The following is a 23,374-nucleotide window of genomic DNA, read 5'->3' as shown; positions in this document are numbered from 1 at the left end:
ATTGAAGGAGTCCCCAGCACAACTCCAGGAACATCCCATGAAGATTTGTTTTTATAGCCATAGAAATGAATGTGGTTACACATGCCATTTTTTTTAATGAATTTAGCTTAGCATAGGTAAATGGAGCAGCCTAGACTTTCTACAGATTCTGATGCATATTTTGGCTGTGCAGCAGAATGATAGGTGCATATGTAGGGGGATATTGAAGCTACTAATATAAGTTTGACCAAACTGCGGGAGGCAGTAGAAGACAGGAGTGCCTGGCGTGCTCTGGTCCATGGGGTCACGAAGAGTCGGACACGACTAAACAACAACAAGGGGGATATCAAATAAAAAAGAAAGGCAAGCATAAGGAGTTAAGATGCTAGCTAAGATTCCGGCCTTGGGAAATATTTAAATTGGCTTTTTCAGCTGGAGAGTTAACGGATTGTAATACAATCTGGAAGTAAGAAACTAGCAGGCTAAGTATTTGTCTTCTCAGAAGAAGTCGTAATATGTAAAATGGATTTCCTTTAAAAATAACTTGGTGCATTACACAGAAGTAACTAGAGAAGAAAAGTTTAGGTTATTAAGGCATGCCATACAGACAATGAGCCAAAGATTTCTTAACTAAAGTTGCAATCACAAACTAAGGGGGGAAATGAATTCATAAGAATATATATGATACAGAGATAAGAGTGAAAGTTGTATCTTGTTCCTATGACATAAGAGAAAATTAATGAAGGTTCTGGTATCACCACAGCCACCCAAGTTCACAAATAAGGAGGAGGAGAAAACAGGATGGCATTACTTTAAAGCCTGATGTAATAACTGCACAGTTTTGTTGCTTGTTGGGATGAATTGTTGGAAATGCTCTGGTCTTTTGTGCCCAATTTTCCTGTTCCAGCTGACAATATATGTTGGGAAAGGTGTTTCTTTTTGATCCTCCTCACTCCAGGGGGGAAACAAAGCCTACTTAAGTACAACTGTTGGCACTATAGAACCTGCAATCATCCCTGGAGTCAAAAGGAAGCCATTTCATCTCAGTAGTGTTTGGTTTACATATCAAAGGGCTCCAAGCACTGAAATGTTTTCCTTGTCCCCAACCCAGATGGGAAATAATCTTTGGCAGTTCCTGCATAGCAAATAACTTCAGTTAAGTGTTCTATGGAGAGATGGAGCTTGAAATAACATCTGAGCCTCCCTACAGTCCTGTGTGGTGTGGGTGAAATGGGCAGAAGGCAAATGAAACACGCTGGGTTTTTCAGTATAAGAACCGTAAGTTATAATGATTTGGTGTTTAGCATCATTTTGAGGTTTCGCCTCTTGCTCCTCTTGGTTTTTGATTCTGCCCCCTTTCCCCCCTTGGGCCCAAGGAAAACATCTTATCTGCAGATGCACAAACTGTAACCAGCCACTTGTTTGATCTTTAAGTGAAGGCACCAATTGAAACAAAGCAAATCTTCCATGTAAACACTTCCTGGCTGCAATATCAGCCACAACCCCATGTATTCTTAAGGTACTCATGTTGTATGGGTGGGTTGCTGGCTAGGCCCTCTCTTTTCAACAGCTGCCTATTTCTTTCATCATTATTAAAAGTCTATTGCTGTTACAGAGTTCTTAGACATTATACCTGAAATAAGAACCTAAATGCATTAATAATAATAATGGCTGCAGCGGGTGATGGGCTCCCAGAGAAATCTATTTAAGAAACTAAGGCATCATGTATTAATAATAATAGCTTCGGGCTTGTCATGCCTTTGGAAGCTTAACTTTATGGACATTTAATGACAATCATATATTCATGGTAACCTTTTGAAGCAACCCAGAGAGAATGAACAATTGTAATTCATGTTGTTCCAGTGAAACAGCTTTTCTCCTTCGGGATCAGGCGAGCACACCTCAAGCAAAGGTGCTAAGGCATGTAAATTATTAAGAGAATGTCAATCCAGTGACTGTTCATAGATATATTCTTTTAAAGCTGTAATATTCCTTCTGGTTTGATGCACCCTTTTGCCTTGGTGCTTATGGCAGTCATCTGGATAAAGCTTTATGCAATGCAGTGGGGTGCTAGATGCCTTGGCTGAGCTAAATACCTTTTTCATGTACTCCATTTGTTATAATAAATGGAGATGTTGTCTATGCCATCTTCAAACGTACTCCTATAGCCTGTTTTCTACTTCTGGATCTAGTCATGTCAGAATGCCTCCAATCCCCCTCTCCCCAACTCAATTAGGCTGGCATTCATTTCATTTGTAAGACTATGCTACAGAAGCAGCAAGTTCTCAACATGTATGTTTCAAACAAGGTGGAAGGGCAGGGCGCTGAAGTTTTGGAGAAAAGTGTCCCTATAAACCAAACAAATATGTGCATTTCAACAGATTTGTTTTTCTGACCTAGGGTATCACTTGGTAAGAGTTCTATAAACCATTGTTGCTAACACTTTATCATGGTGATACAGGAGCCTACACTCAAAATATCTTTCGGAAAGAATAGAAGTGACACAAGGAAAATATTCATGGATCAAGCCTAGGATGAAATGCAGCAAACCATTTGAAAATGAGTTTGTAATGAAATAGACCTGTCAAAGGAATAGCATTCAAGTGTAAAAAGATAAATTGCAATAATAAATTTGACATGAGATTAGGTCTGTTTTAAGGATGCATTATCTGTCTACGAAGCTGGAATACATTTTGAAAAACAATAGAGCTGTTCTAATTTAATCTGAATGAACAGGACCTATTAAACGAGCAACCTTTTTAAAGAACAGCTTTCTGATGTTGCAAAGTTATTCATGTATTGATTGAGGAGAGGGTTCAACCTGAATTTCCTTTTTATTTTACAGGAAATTGATTTTATGTATTGCAATCAGTACATTAAGGTCTCTGTGCATTTTTGAGCTCCTGTCACTGATTCAATGTGCACTAAGTTTAGTATATGCTCTTCCTGTGTCATATGGCTTTTCCATTGACTTTGTTGCAAATACTTCCATGTGCACACAGTGACAATAAGTGCACATAATTGCCCCCTCCCCAATTAAAGTCAGTGGAAAAGGTCTTCGAAGAGCAATCTGCTAATACTATGCACTCCAAAGCAGCTGTTTCATGGAATGGCTTTTTTCTAATAAAGCATTAAACAAAATAGGATCCATATTTCAAGGAACTCATTCGGTAGCATTTTATTTATCTACCTGATCCACTGCTGTTGAATACTTCTGCAAGAATAAGAGCCAAACCAAAATGAATAGAAAATTCTTCCCAGTTCTCATGTGTAGTTCACAATCAAATAGTACTGTCAGACTACAGTCTACAAACAACACCAACACCAACACCAAAACTTATTAACCACACCAAAGATCCTCTAGCTTCAACTCTTCTGAGACAAGGAGGAATAGTTATTTTCTCCCATTTTCTATGCTAGTTTATTATTCCTATCATTTTTTGCTTGTAATGCCAGAAAGCAGAATCACATGCACTGTCCACACTCTGTATCTATGTATGATTAGTTTAATGCATGTATGTTGTAGAGTCTACATTCAATGCTCAGAAGGTTCTTTCCATGACCAGGGAAGGCATTTCTCAGTATTTGCAGATTCACATACCATCCTCTCCCATCCTTAAGCATTCAACTTGTAAGTGAATATGGCTCATCTACCCAATCCAGAATGCTTGAATACGTCACCACTTCATATTGCGCAACAGCTCTGTTAATCCATTCAGCAATAAGAACTAGTGGAAAGAGGTCATGAGGAGGAGGAGGAGGAGAGGAAGAAGAAGAAGAAGAAGAAGAAGAAGAAGAAGAAGAAGAAGAAGAAGAAGAAGAAGAAGAAGAAGACGTCGACGTCTGGAGATTGGGAAACGGAGGGCTGTCTCTTGAAGATGTTAGATGTAGGGATGCCGTTCAGGTTTCTTCACCTTCCTTATGAGGCAAGAGTAATAACACCAATATGTTTTTCCTTTCATAGTTTTGGAAATCTTAAAGATACAGGTGTCTGAATTAGCTGAGAGGTGCCTGAACTCGGTGAGAGGTAACAAAGAAACTCTGGATAGAATGCAGACTTCATTATCTAGTATCCCAATATAATGCTGAAAAGCTTGGCCAATTTAGAGAGATTTAGCCCTTTAGCAAATTACTCTTGTGCTTTCAAGGGCTATCCCACTAGTGTGCATGTTGTGTGTAGTATGTCCTGCTGTGTGCATAGATATGGCCATGACAACATATATTGTGATACGGCTTTAAGAATGCCATCAATATATTTTCTCGGATGTGGAAGTTGAAAATTGGACTGCATGTCTGCTGATGTAATCCTTCCAAACATTTCAGCAGATATCCTGAAAGGATATCTTACAGCATCACTTCAAAAGCCACTGGTGACCTTTCTGCCTGCTACTTTCCTGAGAGTGGAATAGTAGTGCCAGTGGCCTTCACGTTTTAATTGTCTACTAGAAAGGTATCTAGAAATGGAATCAATGAAAAGATGAGTCACCCTCTCTTGGCAATAGGACCTGAACCATAATTAACATTTCAAGGATAGTTTGGCAATACCATGTTATCTCCACGTGGTTCTGGGTGCCATTCTAAGTGCAGCAATCCACTTAACTACTACATGTAAACATTCAAATTGGATTTGAGATAGCCTAATGCAGAAAGTATGTAAAAATCTCCTGTAAACAAATCAGCCTGGCATCATACTTGTTTCGGCATGCAGGCAAAACATGACACGACAATCTTGCAACTGCCAAAATGGTTTGCATTTTTATGACACCCCCTTTCCTGAACTGATAATCACCTGTGCTCATGAGGCTGGGCGGGTTTCGGGTGGTCACCTGTTGCCTACTTATTACTGCTAAGAACAAGGAAAACGGTCCCCAGGCAGCATGCACAAGAGAGAAAAGAAAAAAGGAAAATAAAAATAAAATTGTGCCACTTAATAAAACTGCATTTTAATTCCAAGAACTTGTACTCAGAAAAAATGAACCTTGAGAGATATGGAACCATTTATGAGCCCTCTGCCTTCGTTTCAATTAGGTGGTAAAATTAATGAAACACGCTTTGAGAACACAGGAGGTAATTGTTTCCCCCTTAGCAAGAGAATGCAATTTTCACTAATAAAGTGTCAATACTAACATATATTGTTTGGGGAGAGGGGGAAAAAATCAGTTCATGCCAAAAGAACGGTTAAAATTAAAATAAGAACATAAAATACATGTCATTAAGGAAACTAAAGGGGCAAAAACTGATTAAAAATCCTTTTCGAATTAAAATTCTGTAGCACAGAACTGGCAAATTGGGGTTTAATTATCAGCTGATATTAAAGGGGTTCTTGTTACACAAATGATATGCATTCAAGTTCCCAAATCTGTTGGATTATTATTATTTTCCTCAGCAGACCCCCCACTTCATTCTAATTTAATTGGTGGGTACCATTTTATGGATGAAAAAGGCAAAAGATACAAAGGAGATAATACCAGCAGTAAATAAAAGGAAGAAGGAAAATCATTTTGGATTTAATGGGCAGACAGTGTAAGTGAATATAAAGTAGTCACAGACAAACAGGCAAAACACAGATATTTTTAAAACAAACATGTCAACGTGAATGTACATTTATGGTAACTGTGGGGGAAAATAGTAAGTCCAGAAGGAAGGGCACAAAAGCAGGTGCAGATACTCAGTCTTACCTTTTAGTTTAGCTAATAGAGAAACATATTAATTCAGGTGTTCTAAAAATGACTTCAGTAAACATGTGAGGAGTGGGATTGATCATGTGATAAGTGCTCAAGATTATGCACAACAACAACAAATGTTTGGTAGCTCTCCGAGACGGAACACCAGACTAGGTGGACTGATTTAGCAATTCACTATTTATTGTATCTTTATCAAAGGCAGGCCATAATGCTCACCCCCAATTTGCCACCCTAATCACAGGTAGCATTGGAGCAGTTGTGTCAGGGTGGTTTGGGGTAGGGTAGTTACAAGATCAATGTCCTGGGGCTTTGCAGATTTGGTACTCATGGGTACCAGATGCCTGAATAGGGCTTCCAGGAGGGACAAATATTGACAGCAGTGGCCAGGGTTCTGCTGAAGGTGGTGAAACATAGTGTTATGAGTTTGGCTGGGTGGGTGGGCAGGCTGGATGCCAATACATAATTCCTGGATCCAGCAAGTGTTAAAATCTAATGAAAGGTTTGAATTGTTAGAATAGCCAGAAATTACCGTATTTTTCGCTCTATAAGACGCACCAGACCACAAGACTTACCTAGTTTTTGGAGGAGGAAAACAATAAAAAAAATATTCTGAATATCAGAAGCCAAAACAGCAAGAGGGATCGCTGCACAGTGAAAGCAGCAATCCCTCTTGCTGTTCTGGCTTCTGGGATAGCTGTGCAGCCTGCATTCGCTCCATAAGACGCACACACATTTCCCCTTACTTTTTAGGAAGGAAAAAGTAAGTCTTATAGAGCAAAAAAGACGGTACTTCGTGCTTTATCCTGTATTTTTATCTTGTGAACTGCCCTCAGATCTTCAGATGAAGGGTGGTATATTAACTTAATTTAATAATAATAATAATAATAATAATAATAATAATAATAATAATACAATGGCCATTCCTCTAAATTTGGGTTGTTAACATAACAATGGAAGTGGTTCTGTATCAGAGAGCAAATGGGTGGTCCCTCTCCCTCAACTCAATGGTAGTTAGTTAAAAGAGAGAGCTGAGTTTTGTGTGTGTATGCTAGAAGCTAGAATCCTTTGAGGTAGAGACATGCCTGATATATGCTTGTATCCAAGGCTCAGGTTGTATACAGTTTATTTGTACTGGGCAACAATTTTTTTACTTTTTGAATTTTGTCTAGATTTCTACAATTGATTTAGGGTATTTTTGCACTGCTGAATCAGGAAATGGCATCCGTTTCTCTCCATCAGGTTAGGTTTTTGTGCTATGTTGATTTGAAAAAAATCAGATCTTGTGACAAAATCGATTACATTTTTGTGTCACTATCAGCTGATTTTTGTCAACACATATCATCCGAAATATGTTTTTAAGAGAAAAAAAGTTTTTCCAACAACATATATTGATTACCTGATAGAAACATCGATTACTGTAAACTGAATGGTGGGCATTGATAAAGGTAAGTACACGTAAATTGCATGTTGCTTCACCATTTTTCAAACTTCAGGGCTTGAACTTCTGTATCTTGGAACTCCTGGAATGCTCAGTGGCAGGGAGGTCTCTCTTCAGAGTCCAACTGTAGTCAGCCATCATGACTGCGTCCCAGCGACCCTGATACCTGGTCTCCATCTCTTTCATGTCCTGATGGAATCTCTCCCCCTGCTCGTCACTCATTGAACCCAGGTTCTCAGGAAACTGGTCCATATGTGACGCTCATAGTAGTGCATCTTGACGCTCATGTTACAGCCCAGGTTTCTGAAAGCAGTCAGCATGTTGTTGACAAGTTCTGCATAATTTCTGGCCCTATTGTTGCCAAGAAAGTTCTTCACTACCAGAACAAATGCCTTCTACGCTTCCAGTTCCATTTCGTTCATTGAGTTTCCGAACTCTGGATCTCTGATGAGCTGACGGATCTGAGGACCGTCAAAGATGCCAGCTTTCAACTTCTCCATGGTCAATCCTGGAAAAGCCTGGCCCAAGTAAGTGAAGCAGTCACCATCCTTGTCCAGAGCCTTGGTGAACTGCTTGATTAAGCCGAGCTTGATGTGCAGCGGTGGGAAGAGTATTCTGTCTCTGTCCACCAGAGGGTCGTTGATGATGTTCCTTTTTCTGCAAGGCACCAGTTCCTCCCTCACAGGCCAGTCCTTCTTCGTGTAATGCTGAGCACGGTCCCTACTATCCCACATGAACAGAAAACATAGGTACTTGGTGAAGTCAGACTGTTGTCCCAACAAAAAGTTCACCATCTTCAGGTCAACACAAATAAACCACTTATGCTGATCATAACCAATTTTCTCCAGCACATACTTCACCGCTTCATAGTTCTCCTTCAGTGTACTCGAGTGAGCCAGGGGTATAGAGGCAAACTGGTTGCCGTTGTGTAGCAGAACACATTTCAGTGATCGCTTGCTGCTGTCAATGAACAGTCTCCAATCTTTGGGTTCGTACTGTGGCACTCCAAGCCCCATTAACTTAGTTTTGATCCCCCAACTTTATGCTTTGCCGCACCAATTTATGGAAGAATTCGAGGTTTTATGACTTCAAACTGATCCCTTTTCGACATAATCACCCAGAACTATCAGACCTGAATACTTCTTGTCATTAAAATAATCATTTCCAATCAAAACAATTATTCGACATGGCATTTTACTCCCACCAACTTCTAAAACGCTCCACACAAGCGTACATGTGAACAAAAACGTAAAAAAACAACATGTGGCCATAGCTCAAAAACTTGACCTGATTGAGCAAAACCAATGTGATTTTTGGATTCAGCACATCAGATTCGCCCTAAATCAACTGAAAAAACGCAGACAACAAATTTGTTGTTGACCAGTGCCATATATCCAAAGGGTAAAGGTAAACTTAAGGTAAAGGATCCCTGGACGGTTAAGTCCAGTCGAATTTGACTATGGGTTGCAGCGCTCACCTCCGCTTTCAGGCCGACGGAGCCGGTGTTTGTCCGCAGACAGCTTTCCGGGTCATGTGGCCAGCATGACTATGCCACTTCTGGTGCACGGAACACCGTGACATGTACCAGAGTGCACGGAAATGCCATTTACCTTCCCGCAGCAGCGGTACCTATTTATCTACTCACACTGGTATGCTTTTGAACTGCTAGGTTCGAAAAGACAACACAGCCTCTGCTGTCCCTCATTTTGAAGGAAACATGAACCCTGGGTAAGTGCCTGGAACCCCTGGAATCGCTGGGAGATTGGAGTGGCATACAACAGAAAGGTTGGGAATATTCCTACCCTGGTGTGCTGAAATGAGCCTGCTCCCCAACTTCACAAATTGTTAGGAAGTTTCCCTTTAGTTTAACTGAAGTTTTAGCCAACATGCCACCCCAAATTTCACAATTGGGGAAACCCAACCAGATGGGCAGGGTATAAATAATAAATTATTGTTATTGTTATTGTTGTTGTTGTTGTTATTATTACAATTGGTAAAGTGAAATGAATTCAGCTTGGTCCTAGTTCTTTTGTTCTTTTAAATTGTCATGGAGATTCATATTGTTGAGTTTCATGCAGGGTGCCACTGGCATGATATGTGCTGGATGGATGTCATGCACCATTTTCAATTCATGTATTATTTGGGCAAGGAGAAAGAGAATTAGAGCTTCTGGTGCTCACAAAACAGGAGAGACAGAGATCTTCCCAACTTATGAAGGAATGGAAGGGTGAGCAGCCATGCAAGGGGGAGGACTGAGGAAAGTATATTGGTTAAGCTGTTTGGGATCAAGCTGTTTTGTGGTTTTCCAAGGGGAAGGTAATGGCTAAAGGAACAAGATGCCATTCCAGACTGTCTCCAGTTCAAGACACAAACACCAAACAGAGAGCAGGTGGTCTGACCACAGCAGAGCCTAGAATGAAAAAAAATAACTCTAAGGCACATAATGCATGCACAAGAAGGGAGAACTCGTGATGAACGGAATTGTGCCCTTTTAGGGAACAGTATTTTGTTCCTTTCTTAAAGAACCCAGTAAGGTAAAGGTAAAGGTACCCCTGCCCGTACGGGCCAGTCTTGACAGACTCTGGGGTTGTGCGCCCATCTCACTCAAGAGGCCAGGGGCCAGCGCTGTCCGGAGACACTTCCGGGTCACGTGGCCAGCGTGACAAAGCTGCATCTGGCGAGCCAGAGCTGCACACGGAAACGCTGTTTACCTTCCCGCTGGTAAGCGGTCCCTATTTATCTACTTGCACCCGGAGGTGCTTTCGAACTGCTAGGTTGGCAGGCGCTGGGACCGAGCAGCGGGAGCGCACCCCGCTGCAGGGATTCGAACCGCCGACCTTTCAATCGGTAAGTCCTAGGTGCTGAGGCTTTAACCCACAGCGCCACCTGCGTCCCACCTTAAAGAACCCAACTACTATGTAAATCTTTCCTGTTTTATGCTGTAGAGAACCAAGTCCTTTCCCTGAAGGATTTAGGATTATATGCTGGTCTATGACCAAAATAAAGATTTGATTTAGGATTAGGAATAATAGTAGCATTCAGAATGGTTTTAGAACCCCTGCCTAAATGAGCCCCTGTGCCATTACAACCAGCTAATGCCTGGATGGTGAGTTCAGTTCAATCCAAATATTTTATTATTATTATTATTATTATTATTATTATTATTATTATTATTATTATTATTATTATTTATTACTCATACACCACCCAGCTGACTGGGTTTCCTCCCATTAGGACTGCAACTCCAGTTACATGGAAGCACTCTTGGGATTATATAATACTAGTATTATAACACATACTTATATTAGAAGAAGAAGACATAATGTCTAGTAGCCATTGATAACAGAGAACTGCTCATGCTTACATTCCATTTTAAACCTCCACTATTATTATTATTATTATTATTATTATTATTATTATTATTACTATTATTATTATCAGCAAAACCTACATTATTACCATTATTATCAGCAAAACTCTCCCCTTATCAGATACAATTACAATAAAGAAAAATGTTTCCAGGTGGCATACATGTATCCTTTCTTGAATAAGTTTTTAGCCCTCTTTGTACAGTATATTATACATGAGAAGAGGATATGTGTGACGGCAGGGTAGAAGTGGTTGGCAGGAAGAGGTGGCACTGCAGATCTGGCCTCTCAACCACTGCGTAGGGGCAGGGGTGAAGCAGGGTGGTGGTGAGGTCAGGGTGGAGTCGGTGCACTTGTGGAGCCAATCTGATGTTTGTTCCATTACACAGGCACCTCCCTCCTGACCTCAGTGCTAAACTGGCTCCAGCGGCAACCAGGTAAGCAATAGAGATGCTGCTGCCTGGAGGTAAGGTCCACAGTGGCATCAGTCCCTGCTGACCACCCCTCCAACAGGGGTTTTAGGACTGCATATCTTGCCCCACCCATCAAAGTCATATGGCTCTTCTCCCACCCGCCATTACTGTGTTTTTCACAACATGTGCAGCAGGGAACCTGTTCCAGATGGCCTGATCCAGGTCTCTAAGTGTCATGGGAAACTTCTGCAGAAAATGGCAATGACATCCTGTCACCATGCTTTCCCTATTTATGTGAGTAACTCCAATCCTTGTATGTATCCACAACAAAGGGAATAATGCTTTTCACTTCTTTTCAAGATGAATTGAAACCAGCCTATTTTATTTTATTTTATTTAGCTTAATCAATAAAACTTGTTCACCATCCCTTCCCACATCTACCTTCCAGCTTTCACATCTCGTTGCAAAATTAACAAGTGATTTTCAGCAGAGCTTGCCTTTAAAAGGACATTTTAAGTTTTCTGTCTGAGCTATTTTAGAAAAGTAGCTGCCGATGGCAATTTGGAAGAAGGTTCATTAAGTATCTTTTCTGCTCCATATATTTTTGCCCATGTCCAAATTATCTTTCCACCAAATCCTCTTTGCTATCAGACAGTAAAGAGAGTGGAAGCAGTCCATAATAATCCAAACATACGTGAGAGCTTATTATCTTGAACCAGCCTGTTCATGGTGATCCGGAGGAGAAACCAACTGCATGTTCATTCTTAGTCACTATAGAAATGCATTGTCTACACCATATACAGAAATAGATTACCACAACGTCATATTAGGGCTTTACTGGTGGCACACGTTCATTCAGGTTCATGGCAAATCCAGATCACCATGAGCCAGGGCATTTGCGTGTCTTACTTTACAGAGTACAGCTCCCTATTTGAAGAAGTCCTCTATTTAAACAGCTCTCCAGTTAAACTCTGGAGATATAGAACCCAAAGGTCTTCATTGCATCTCTTCTCTCTGTCCCTCCCCTCCAGCAGCAAGAGAATTGGCCTTTTCAGCCATGAGAATGCTCTCCCCAGTCTTGCTTGGTGCTAACAGCTTTTTAGTATCAGACAAAGATGTTAAATTTTCTTCCAGGCATCTTCTATACCAGCTAATGGATTAACCCCACCCCAACCCCTTGGCCATTTTTTTGGTGATGAAGCCTGTGTTGGAAGGACGGAGGTATTTGCTTTTATGGCCTCTTTGCCTTAAGTGTGTCCAATTGTTTTTTTTTTGTGTTGTTGTTGCTGTTTTTGCCCTGTGTGATGGGATTTTGTCTTTCTACATCAAGACTTCATGTGGCAAGCAACCACAAAACAAACATGTAATTATTAAATTTGCAACTATGCCATTGCATTTCTTAACTATTGCATATGCTAATTCAGGCCAATTTTATGCAAATCTCTGTCCTCTTTGTTGGTAACAGACTCCCTCTTTTTGGGTGATGCTTGGGTGATTTCAATGGCATTATTGTATCTCGCGGTGTTTGTTAAAGTTTTAATGCAAGGGCATGAGAAAATAAATTATTTGAAACCCATTTTGCTTTTGTTGTCATTGCTACTACATACATAGGAGTTAAGGTAATGCATTGACAAATAACTTCTACAGAGGAAAATGACAAGGAGAAAGTGTGAGCAATATACTAAAACAACTCCACAAGAAAGACAACAGCATGCAAGGGAGAAGAAGGAAACACACTCTGTTGGCTATAGAGGGATGGCATAACCCATGTGCTGCATCACATCTTAACAGGTTTATGATCTCAGCATCTCTACCAGGTTCTGTGGCATTTGCTAAATGCAGCAGAACTGCTATGGGCTGCTACTAGAGACTAGAAAGCTCTACAAAGCTCTCTATTTTGGCACAGAAATGATGCAACCTCTTTAAAAGATTGCAAGCCAAAATGCCCACTCTCATTCCCATCATTCCTCTCCATCCTCAAAAGTCATCCCCATCCTTCAAATCACCCTTTACATTCTTTCCAAATGCCAGTGGTGCTGAGAAAAGCAATAGCAGCATGCAAGAATATATACATTTTTTTCTCCCATTCTTCTCTTCCTGTCCTCTTCCTGACATGATGATTAGCAGTATGTCAAAGAACAAAGCTGGGTGGCTGACAGAACACAGACCTCTCAGCCATCAGGCTTTGTTTCCAGATGTGTGTGGGGGGGAGAGAATCTCCCTTCTCCCTTCTCCATGCAAGCTCTCACTGGTGCTTGGGAGGGAAGGAAAGTGGGGATGTGTTGAAAGGACTGATGGGGAAGAACTTTGGGGTGGTAAAGGCAGGTTGTGGGGCAGAGGGAAGCTGTGAATTCCTGCCTGGCTCCAATTTCAATATGAGCCAGACAAGAATTTCCCTTCTCCTTTTGAGGTGGATATTGTGGGTGCTCAGATGTGGCTTTGCAAGCATGAGCTTTGGAAAACTAGTTTTTCCCCATATGATTTAGGTAGCAGATCATAGATGGGTACTGAGATGAGATCTTTCTCAGTTGTCGCTTCAGTGTTTTCAACTGACGTATGTGTATGTGTACACATGTGTGCTAGGTGCAGTCTTACATTCACACATAAGCAAGAAATTATTGAAGAGTTCACCTTGTTTTGATACATTATTGTTATTATTAATCAATATCAGAAACAATACTTTTTTGTCAGAAAAGGGATGACCCAGACACACAATTTAATTGCTCATATGAGCAAGTCATTTTTTGGTTAAACCTACATTGGCAACGAATAAGGCACACAAGAGAAACTAAAGGTTAAGAGTAGTCAAGGGCGTTCCAGTTTTTATATCACTCCATGCCCATCATTTGACCACCATCTTATTCCTTGATGGTTTATTGTACACATTGAGATTTCCTTGCTGGGCTTGTCCTGGACCAATTTGATAAAGCATAGAAGTACCCAAACAATAGGCTAACATTTCACATGTGACCACAAGAAATGAGGCAGAAGAAAGGATATGAGTTTTAAAAATTGTGCAAGAGCTGTGAAGCCCACTGTCAATGACACTGAAATAAACTGGGCTATATGATCATTATGCTATTCAGCATGATATCAGTGCAAAGGTTGGGCAAAATTTTGACAACACAAAGCTGTTTGCCAGGCAGTCTTTTTAACCACAATTCCCCTCCTCATTTCTACAATTGTGTTCAAGGGCATGTTTATTGAGAATGTAGAATTGGCTGAGAGATATTCTTTTTCTTTTCTTTACATTTTGTTACGAAATAAATTGCTTTATTGACACCTTTGCTAGCAAAGCTACCTCCGGGGTGATTCTCTTCCGTTCTCAGGAGGTTCATATGAACTACTATAATCGAAAAAACATATTAGGACACATATAATGCTTTCCCACAGGAGCCACAACCTTGTCATTTAGACTGAGAGGTGACAAATGTATTATTTTAACAAAGCACTGCCTTTTCACTTGGCTCAAGCTAGACACTGGTATGTGGCCAGTGGTTTGATTCCTTGTCTCATATTAGTTTTAATCTGAAGTCTTTCTTTGTCAAGGTCACTGGAGATAAACCAGGAACAACTGCCAACCAGTATCAAGACAAGACTGACTTTTCAGAAACTGTTAAATCCATCCCCATTGGGAATTAATACATGCGGTTATCTTTGAACTGTTTGCAAGTTTGAATGTCCCGTCCTCACTCCCCATCCATATTGAAGACCAAGATACTAGAGGATTATATTCTCACAAGAGTAATAAGAACTGTAGGAATGAAGCTACAGAAAACAAAAGGGAAATGTTGGGAAGTTAAAACAACAACCACGGTCTGTCTGTATGAACAAACAAAAGCAGGTCTTCCCCAAATCCCACAGATATATTTGATAACTCACTTTTTCTGAATGAACCACATATAGTTTAAGGGACAAAAAAAAGCCACTTTTGATAAGAGAACGAAGTTATTCCATTACAACAGAACTACAACGTGTCCTATGGCACCTTAAAGATTACCTGGTGGCTGTATTTTCAATCACAACAGAACTGGTTTCCATATGAGCATTATGCTTAGAACTAGGAGTTTTGTTTTTCTAAAAAAAAGGTCTTCAACATACCTTTTGTTGCCAGCCGGACACAGTTGATTTTGGTTTCCTGAAAATGACAGAATATGGAAAAGCATCAGGTATGTCTGCTTCTTTGTGTAAGAACAATTTAAGAAGTAGCACTCTGAGCCACACTGGACGACAGTGTCTTTCTGAACTATCCATTGGAATGTGTAGCATAGTAAGTGCAAAATTGTTGTGCAAAATTCAGATGTTGTACATCTCTTGCAAGGGTATCACACGTCTTCATCAATGGGATTCAAACAACAGTATTTCATACCTAGGGAAAAAATGATAATGCCCACTAATACTGCAATAGCATCCACAGCTATTGCAGTTGCCTTGTGGAATATGACTTTATGAGTATCACGTCAACTGATGGGTGGCTGTTCAGATAGAAACTATTCTGAAAAAGATGTTGCTGAATAACTCATACAGTATTTATCAGAAAAGTAGGGATAAGCACTTAACTGATTCACATAAAGAGCCAAAACACTCTATTAAAACTTTCACTACCAGACACTTGAAAGCAATAATATCTTATAAGCCTAGAAGATGTCTACCAGATACTAGAAAAAAATATGTCTCCCCTTAGGTACCTATTTTCTTAAATGATTTATATATCAGCATGAGCTGCTTTTCAACCATTCCTTTTCTGTACTAATCCAAAAGACTCTATGTATTAATGTACTACAGAAATATCTGCTGGTTATGTTTTATTGTACCATTTACAAAAGTAGTAAAGCAAGTGCCCTCTTTTAAAAATAATGAGTTGTATCCGTTGCTGTCATTCCATTGTACAATGGACTTCCTCTTGCACAATGGAACTTATCCTTGTAGCCGCCACCCTCAAAATCTCCTTCAATGGGTTGGTAGGCTCTGCAAAGCAGATTTGGGGAGCACTGAAGAAGAGTAGGGGAAGGGGAAGTCCCACTGCATGAGTGGACCTCCACATGTGCAGCACTGGATGCAAGCCATTGATAATGTATTGTTAAAGGTAGCCATGTCCCCTGCAAACACACAAACATACTATCAGTAATATTTTACATGATGGTATGTTGCAATACATTGTATCAGCCCCCATATTTGCATGCCAGATGTGAAAGCTGGACTTCTTTGCAGCCATCCCCATCATTTGTAGACTATCTCTAGGGCTTGTTTGGGGGCTTCTGGTCTGTGGGGTCCTGAAGTTCAGGCCTAAAGACACCACCAAATGGGAGGAGATCAGAAGGTCCTGAAGAAGCACATCCAATGAGTGTGAGTGGTTGTTCAGACAAGGAGCCCAGCTTAACTGACAGCAGGCTCTGATTCCTCCTAAGAACGTTAGAACAGCCCTTCCGGATGAATCCAATGACCTATCTAGTCCTGCATCCTGTCCTCACAGGTGGCCAACCAAATGCCTGTGAGAAACCTGGAATCGGGACCTGAACACAAGTGCACTCTTGTCTCTTGTGGCTTTCAGCAATTGCTATTCAGAAGCATTACAACTTCCAACCATGGAGGTAGAGCATAGTCACCATGGCTAGTAGACATAGGTATTTTTAGATTATGGTTACTCCCTGCCTTGTTCCCGGAACTGCAGAAAAGTCCAAAAGAGGCCTGGAGAATGGAGACACGAGAATGGGCCTTTTCTGCAGTGGCTCCCCATTTGTGGAATGCTCTCCCCAGGGAGGTTTGGCTGGTGTCTTCATTGTACACCTTTAGATGCCAGGCAAAAACTGCTCTCTTTAACCAGGCCTTTGGCTGATTGGCATCCAATGTCCTTTTAAAATGGGGGGGGGGTAGGTCCACCCCCATTGTTCAGCCCAGACACTGAGATCCAGCGCCGAGGGCCTTCTGGCGGATCCCTCATTGCGAGAAGTGAGGTAACAGGGAACCAGACAGAGTGCCTTCTCAGTAGTGGCACCCGCCCTGTGGAACACCCTCCCATCAGATGTGAAGGAAATAAGCAGCTATCTTATCTTTAAAAGAAATCTGAAGGCAGCCCTGTTTAGAATTTTTTTGAACATTTAATGCTGCATTGTTTTTAACACTTAATTGGGAGTCTCCCAGATGGGCGGGGTATAAATAATAAATTATTATTATTAATATTATTATTGGGTTGTCTTTGTTTTTTGTTTTGTTTTCATTATGTATTTTGTGCTTTATATATTGTGATTTTATGTTGTGGACCACCCTTTCTAATAATAGTAATACCTAATTCACTGTAAATATGTGCTACTGCCAGTCTTCAGAATCTCTCTCCCCCTTCGCTACATTATTTATTGACACAGATCACACCCATATGGCCCATGAACACGTGCGCAACATAGCAAGCCTTTGTGGTTCTGAAAAGTTACTTTGTCAGGCAGTAATAGGCTGCAGGCTTTCCTTTCCACTTATGTTTTTACACTGTCATGTACAAGTCTCTGGTGTAATGAATACTGCATAAATTACTGTAGGAAACAGGGCCCCATTAATATGGATACGTTTTGTGCACATTTTGCAAGCATCAGCATGGCATTGCAGAATGAAATTTCTACATCACCATATCTGAACAGTAATTTCAAAAGACGAAGATATTGTTCAGTTTCAATAACACCCTCTTATGGCAAATATGTTCTCCATGGGCTGGATTAGATAAAAAGATGCCTCTATATCTCATGGCATGGATGTTGATGATTTCCTCCCCCTAAAGCACTACTTGTGCAAGCTTTAGGAATATTTTAGACCTCCACGTCAGCAACTGAAAATCTTCCCACTAATTTATCAGAACTGGGGAATAATGACTAGCCCTCCAACAGAAAAGCCCTCAAGAAAGGCCTGTTCTGGCCAAAACCACACTGGGCATTAAGAAAAAGTGCAATACTCTTTAACATCTGGAGATAGGTTTTCTGTCTTTTTGTCTTTTTCGTTGGATTGTGTGTGTGGGAGAGAGAGAGAGCTTCCAACAGGCAACTAAGAATCAGCAAAAGATGGCTGTTGAGTAGTGGAATATTTGATAAAACATTCTGGAAGAACACTTTTGGTGCTCAGAGCTCTGGACCCTTCTTTCTATTATCATAAGCCCTCGCAAACTTAGGCCGTGTTCAGAGAAGATGAGAACTGTTGTCTATCACTGCATTGGTTATATTGGCTACTCTTGCCCCACACTATCTCTGCTCATCACAGGTACTAACTACAGGCGTGGTGAACCTTTTTGACCAGGCTTTCAAAAGCACAAAATGTTTTAACAATACATACATAAATAAGAAGAATCCACCAATTCCAAATTTGGCAACTCCACAAACTTGTTATTCTACAGGTGTCCAATGGGAAAATGAAAAGTACAAATATGGGGGGGTAAATTTTTGTTTTATTCTAAACCTTTGCTGAAATTTTATTTGAAATAAATTAATGGAGCACTTTAAAAGCTACTGGATTAAACAGCAATAACAGCAGTGTAAGATTTTTTTCACTGTTACACTTTGTAGCAAAGGGAGCTCAGTTCCAAGTTCTCATTATCTCTGTTACCATTAGCTGTGAGGGCTGCACTGAAAAACAGCACAATTAATAGCCAGTTATATAACAAATGTGGTAAACTGCAGCTGATTTAGATCACAAGTTCTCTCGCCTTTTGTTATGCAACACTATATTTGTGTGTATGCGCATATATTTGGGTGTAGGATAAGACAGACGCTCATTTGAGTTCTTCTTGCGGGTTGTTATGAGGGAGCTCGGCTATCCGGTGTTTCTCCCAGAAGGTAATCTAAATAGAACATGTGTGAAACAGAATATTCTTTGGCTTTGTTATACAAAGCACCTGTTTTCTGAATGGTGTGAATTTTGCTCCTTGGGCTTGCCAAAAGCCAGATGCTTAACTGAAATGAGTCAGAGTTTGATAAAAAGGAAAACAACAAAACAAAATTCTAAGCCAAGTTTCTTACTTGTCAGAGAGGGAGAAATACAATCAGCTTCTTTTACCAAAACAAGTCAATTGTCCCAAATTAATTTCCCACACAGATCCACCCCACCCTCACAAATATACCGAACGCAAACAATGCTGCTTGACGAAACCATGGTAACTTTCTACATTCGTTGCTCCACTAATTCTTGTTTGAAGCTGAACTGCATATTACATAATTGCTCTAAACAAATCCAAAAGGCTGGGGTACAGACTGGCAAATGGACTATCCTGGCAGATATAGATGCAGAAGATTACATCATATTAAAAGTGTAGGCATTCATTATTTTCAAACAGTATTCCTTGAAGCAGGAGGTTTGAACTGCAGCCTTGCAATTATGATTCAGTAGTGTGGGGTGCCGAACTGTGTAAGTCACCAATCCTCCTCTCTTGTTGCATGGCCTAAATCAGTTGTCATCAGATATTTTAGGCTTATGCAAGATTTTCTTAACTTCTTAGAAGAACCAATGTCAATTGGAATATATGGCAATGGGAATATATGGCAATAGGAGCCAGGAAAGGGTCAGAGGATAAACACAAGGACATCATATCCACATCATACATCTAAAGCACACTGAAATCACATGGCTTCCCACAAAAGATCATGGGAACTGTAGTTTATTAAGGTATAGTGGTACTTAGGGTTACATACGCTTCAGGTTACAGACTCCGCTAACCCAGAAATAGTACCTCAGGTTAAGAACTTTGCTTCAGGATGAGAACAGAAATCATGCTCCGGCGGCCCCATTAGCTAAAGTGGTGCTTCAGGTTAAGAACACTTTCAGGTTAAGAACGGACCTCCGGAACGAATTAAGTACTTAACTTGAGGTACCACTGTACTTGGAATTACAGCTCTGTCAGGGATAAACTACAGTTCCCAGGATACTTTGAGGGAAGCCATGCACTTCCTATGTATGGTGCAAATATGACTGCAGCCTTGCAGCACCTTAAAGACTAATACTGCTATAAGGTTTTCATCCGATATGTTATTTTAGAAATCCAGAGGGTTTATTCTTAACAAAATGTTGGATGGAACTGAGTTCATCCCAGCCAGGCCAGAGATGACAATTATGAGGCTGGCTGAAGCCAGAAAGTTAAACACTTACCCCATTTGCTTTACTGAGTGCCTGGAAATAAATACTGTAGCTTTTCAGTGGCGAAAGCGGAGCATTCCAGTAGCCGTTATAAGTTTTGTTGTCTCCCACCGTGAAGGGCTGTGTGACAGGAAGGTTGACTGGTTTCAACTCGGCTGCAAAGTAATGCGGAGAGTCGAGATTTGAAGCATTTTTGTAGCTCACTGGAACAGAGAAACACTCAATGATGTCAGCAGCTCTTCGTGACTTCTGTGGCCTCTCTTCTTTCACAACAAGCTGATAAACACTGAAAGAGAGAGAAAGAACAGCTCCATTCAACAAGTTGAGGATGAACGGGCCATGTGAGTAATCAAATCAAAATGCTTCACAAAAAAAGACTCTATTCGAGTAAACCAAGAATTCCCAATCCAGTAAATATTTTTTTAAGTACATTAAATTAAAACGTTAATCTAAATAATAATCAAATATCTGCATATAGAAAAATCTCAAATCAGATGGAAGTCCATGCCCCCATACTTGTGCAAGTCTAACAGGGTGGAGGCAACAGCACATTCCTAGTTTTCCTAAAGCACCAGAAGCATGGCTGGAGTTATAGGGATGAAACATGTCAAAGTAAAAGGCAAAGGAGCAAAATAAATAAAAATAAAAATGTTTAAACCAGCTTCCATACCCCAGGTCCAAGGGGGTGAATCACAACAGAAGTGTGGCTTGTCGGGTTTGATGTGCTAAGATGTCACAGCCAGGATGTGATGTGATGCGATGTCATAGTCTAGAAACATGGTCACTCACCTGAAAGCCTAGGACATGTTCTGCCAAGGCACAGCCCAATAATGAATGCTCAATGTAATTGGACAGTATTTCTAATCTCAAAAGAAGCACTAGTAAACTGATCAAATTACGACCAAACTACTGCTCACGAAGTGCAAACCCCACAGTGATAATCATTTATTTATGTGAAGGATTTCTACCCTGCTCTGTAACCAAAAATGCTCACAGAATGGCTTACAAAAGATCAGTAGTAAAACATGATATGAGCGATAGCTCCAGCAGTAAGCCAGAGGCAAGTTGCCAGTGCAGACAAGCCAGTAGCTATAAAAAAATAACTCAAATTAACTTTTATTAACTATAGCATGTTGCCAGCAAATAGCGTAATTATTCAATAACACAACTATAAAAAGGTAAGCAGTCATGTCAAGTTTCAAAAGACCACCCATCAGTTTTAGAGCAATTTCACATCAAAGCACATACAGTATCCATGTCTGTTACAGTACTTTGCTTCGTCAGATGTGAGTGTTATTAATACATCAAAGAATGCAAAAAGATAATGTGATTGTACATTTGGGCTAATACAAATTTTACAGCAGAAAGACACAGCACACACCACCACAACAACAGCAACAACAACTTGCACAATATTCTGTTATATTTCTGGAAGCAGCTTTTACACTGTGCAAAAGTTCAACTATACTGTGGAAATTAAGTTAGAGAAACGACAGGAAATCAGAATAAACTGCCATGTGAATGTAGCCACAGAGCGTCTTGTTCCCTCTGTCATTCCTACAGCTCTCAGACTTGGCAGCGGAGGCAGACATACTTGAGTCTTAACACTAGTCGCCCATTTGACAAAGAGAAAGGTATCACTGCAAGTCGCTTCTCTTCTCATCAGAGTATTCATATATGCTGCCCCCAGCTGTCTATATGAGGCTGGCTCTTTGTCTCGTTAGACAGGAAAGATCGATGGAAGGCCTGGGAACAGCCAGTAGCCCATCATTCTAGCTGCTTTCAGAAGCTTGTTCTGGCAGGAAGACGGGCCCAAAACATTTCGAGTAATGTCTCGCCAGTGTTATTGTAGGAAACAATGGATGGCAGCTAAAGCAAGAAAAAGAATCCGAACATTTAGCTCACTTGTTGGAACAATCATTGTTTCCTTTTTATGATTCTGTGACATACTCTTCTAAAAAAAAATGTGTTTTTTTTAAGGCAAGCTAAAATAATAATAAAAGCAGTGATGAGAAAATGCAAGAGACCTTCTGAATAGCCCATTCTTTTCTTACAGTGGCTAGCTAAATGCCTTTTGGAAGCCCATCAACAAAGTCATGAGCAAGATCATCCTCTCCTACTTGTGATTCCCAGCAACTCAAAGGCATGCTGACTCTGTTAATGGCGGTAACAGGGCTATCATAACTAGTAACCATGATAGCTGAATCCTCCACAAGAGCCCATTGCCTCCCTAGGCTTCTTTATGTCATTCTATACTCTGGTTTAATGTGTTGCTCAGACACAACCTGTTTTTAACAGGTCCTAATTATCAAGGGGTGCGGGTGGTGCTGTGGTCTAAACCACTGAGCCTAGGGCTTTCCGATCGGAAGGTTGTCGGTTCGAATCCCCACAATGGGGTGAGCTCCCATTGCTCAGTCCCAGCTCCTGCCCCCCTAGCAGTTCGAAAGCAAGTGCTAGCAGATAAATAAGTACCGCTCCGGCAGGAGGGTAAACGGCCTTTCCGTGCGCTGCTCTGGTTCGGACAAAGACCCGCTCCCTTGGCCAGGAAAGCGAGATGAGTGCCGCAACCCCAGAGTCGTCCGCAACTGGACTTAATGGTCAGGGGCCCCTTTACCTTTAATTACCAAGGAGTCAAGTACAATTACTCAAAAAACATTCCCTGCTAATGTGCATATCCTTGCCACTCTGAAACAGGCCAATGCATGCAGTACAAACAAAAATTCTAATTAAATAATGTTTTACAAAATGAGTCTTGGCTTACCACTTGTAAGGAATACTCCAACATTATAATCCTTCAAACTGGACAAATTACTTTGGCTCTGAAAGTTAAGCAGCCTGCAGGGCAAACTTATGAAACTGAAGTCCCTTTCAAAGAAACCTCGACAGAGTTTACAAACTCTTAGTCTTCAGAGGGTGGCTTAGACTTTTAAGATATAACTGTTCAATTAGTCATGTAGCATTCTTAAAAACGATGAAATAAATTGCATAATGGAGCCACTGAGAACACATTAAAAACTAAAAGAGCCCAATTTGGAGTTAAAACAGAAGTGTCTGGGAGAAAAAGTGCTCAAAATTTGTTTTTAAAGCGTATATTCCTCAGGGGAGGAGGGGACAGAGATCTGCAACTCCCTCCTTTATACAAGCACTCTTCTAATCCCAACAACCTTGATTCCTCTCAAGAATAAAATTAATCCATAAAGAATCAGACAAAAAGCTTTCAAACTAAAGGAGATTTTTATACAGGTAATCATAAAGAACTTCCTGGTTTTCAAAACCTGGATTATGTCAGAAATCTAGTTATAAATGCAACAACCATTTTGCTGAGATGCTCAGAAATGCTATTCAAATGCCTATTTCTAAAATTGTGGCAAAGTATTCAGAGTAATT

The 23,374-nt window shown here is 40.6% G+C and overlaps 1 protein-coding gene across 17 annotated transcripts in view; it reads right to left on the bottom strand.

The window, feature by feature from the left end:
- PTPRT (protein tyrosine phosphatase receptor type T) overlaps window positions 1–23,374 on the bottom strand; it is a 605,850-nt gene that overhangs the window by 100,375 nt on the left and 482,101 nt on the right. For 12 of the 17 annotated variants that reach the window (XM_083746111.1, XM_083746125.1, XM_083746113.1 and 9 more), the window contains exons 12-14: window positions 20,000–20,273; window positions 14,984–15,020; window positions 4,769–4,825 (exon numbers count right to left, since the gene is read on the bottom strand). In XM_083746111.1, the coding sequence (XP_083602237.1) occupies window positions 4,769–4,825; window positions 14,984–15,020; window positions 20,000–20,273 (368 nt within the window). The remainder of the gene's footprint in view (window positions 1–4,768; window positions 4,826–14,983; window positions 15,021–19,999; window positions 20,274–23,374) is intronic. The other 5 variants (XM_083746127.1, XM_083746112.1, XM_083746117.1 and 2 more) reach the window with 2 other exon arrangements.

The sequence above is a fragment of the Podarcis gaigeae genome (assembly GCF_964106915.1).
Source record: "Podarcis gaigeae genome assembly, chromosome: 6".
Classification (NCBI taxonomy): Eukaryota; Metazoa; Chordata; class Lepidosauria; order Squamata; family Lacertidae; genus Podarcis; species Podarcis gaigeae.
Note: the sequence above shows the minus strand (reverse complement) of the source record. Positions and strands in the feature narration are given on the sequence as shown.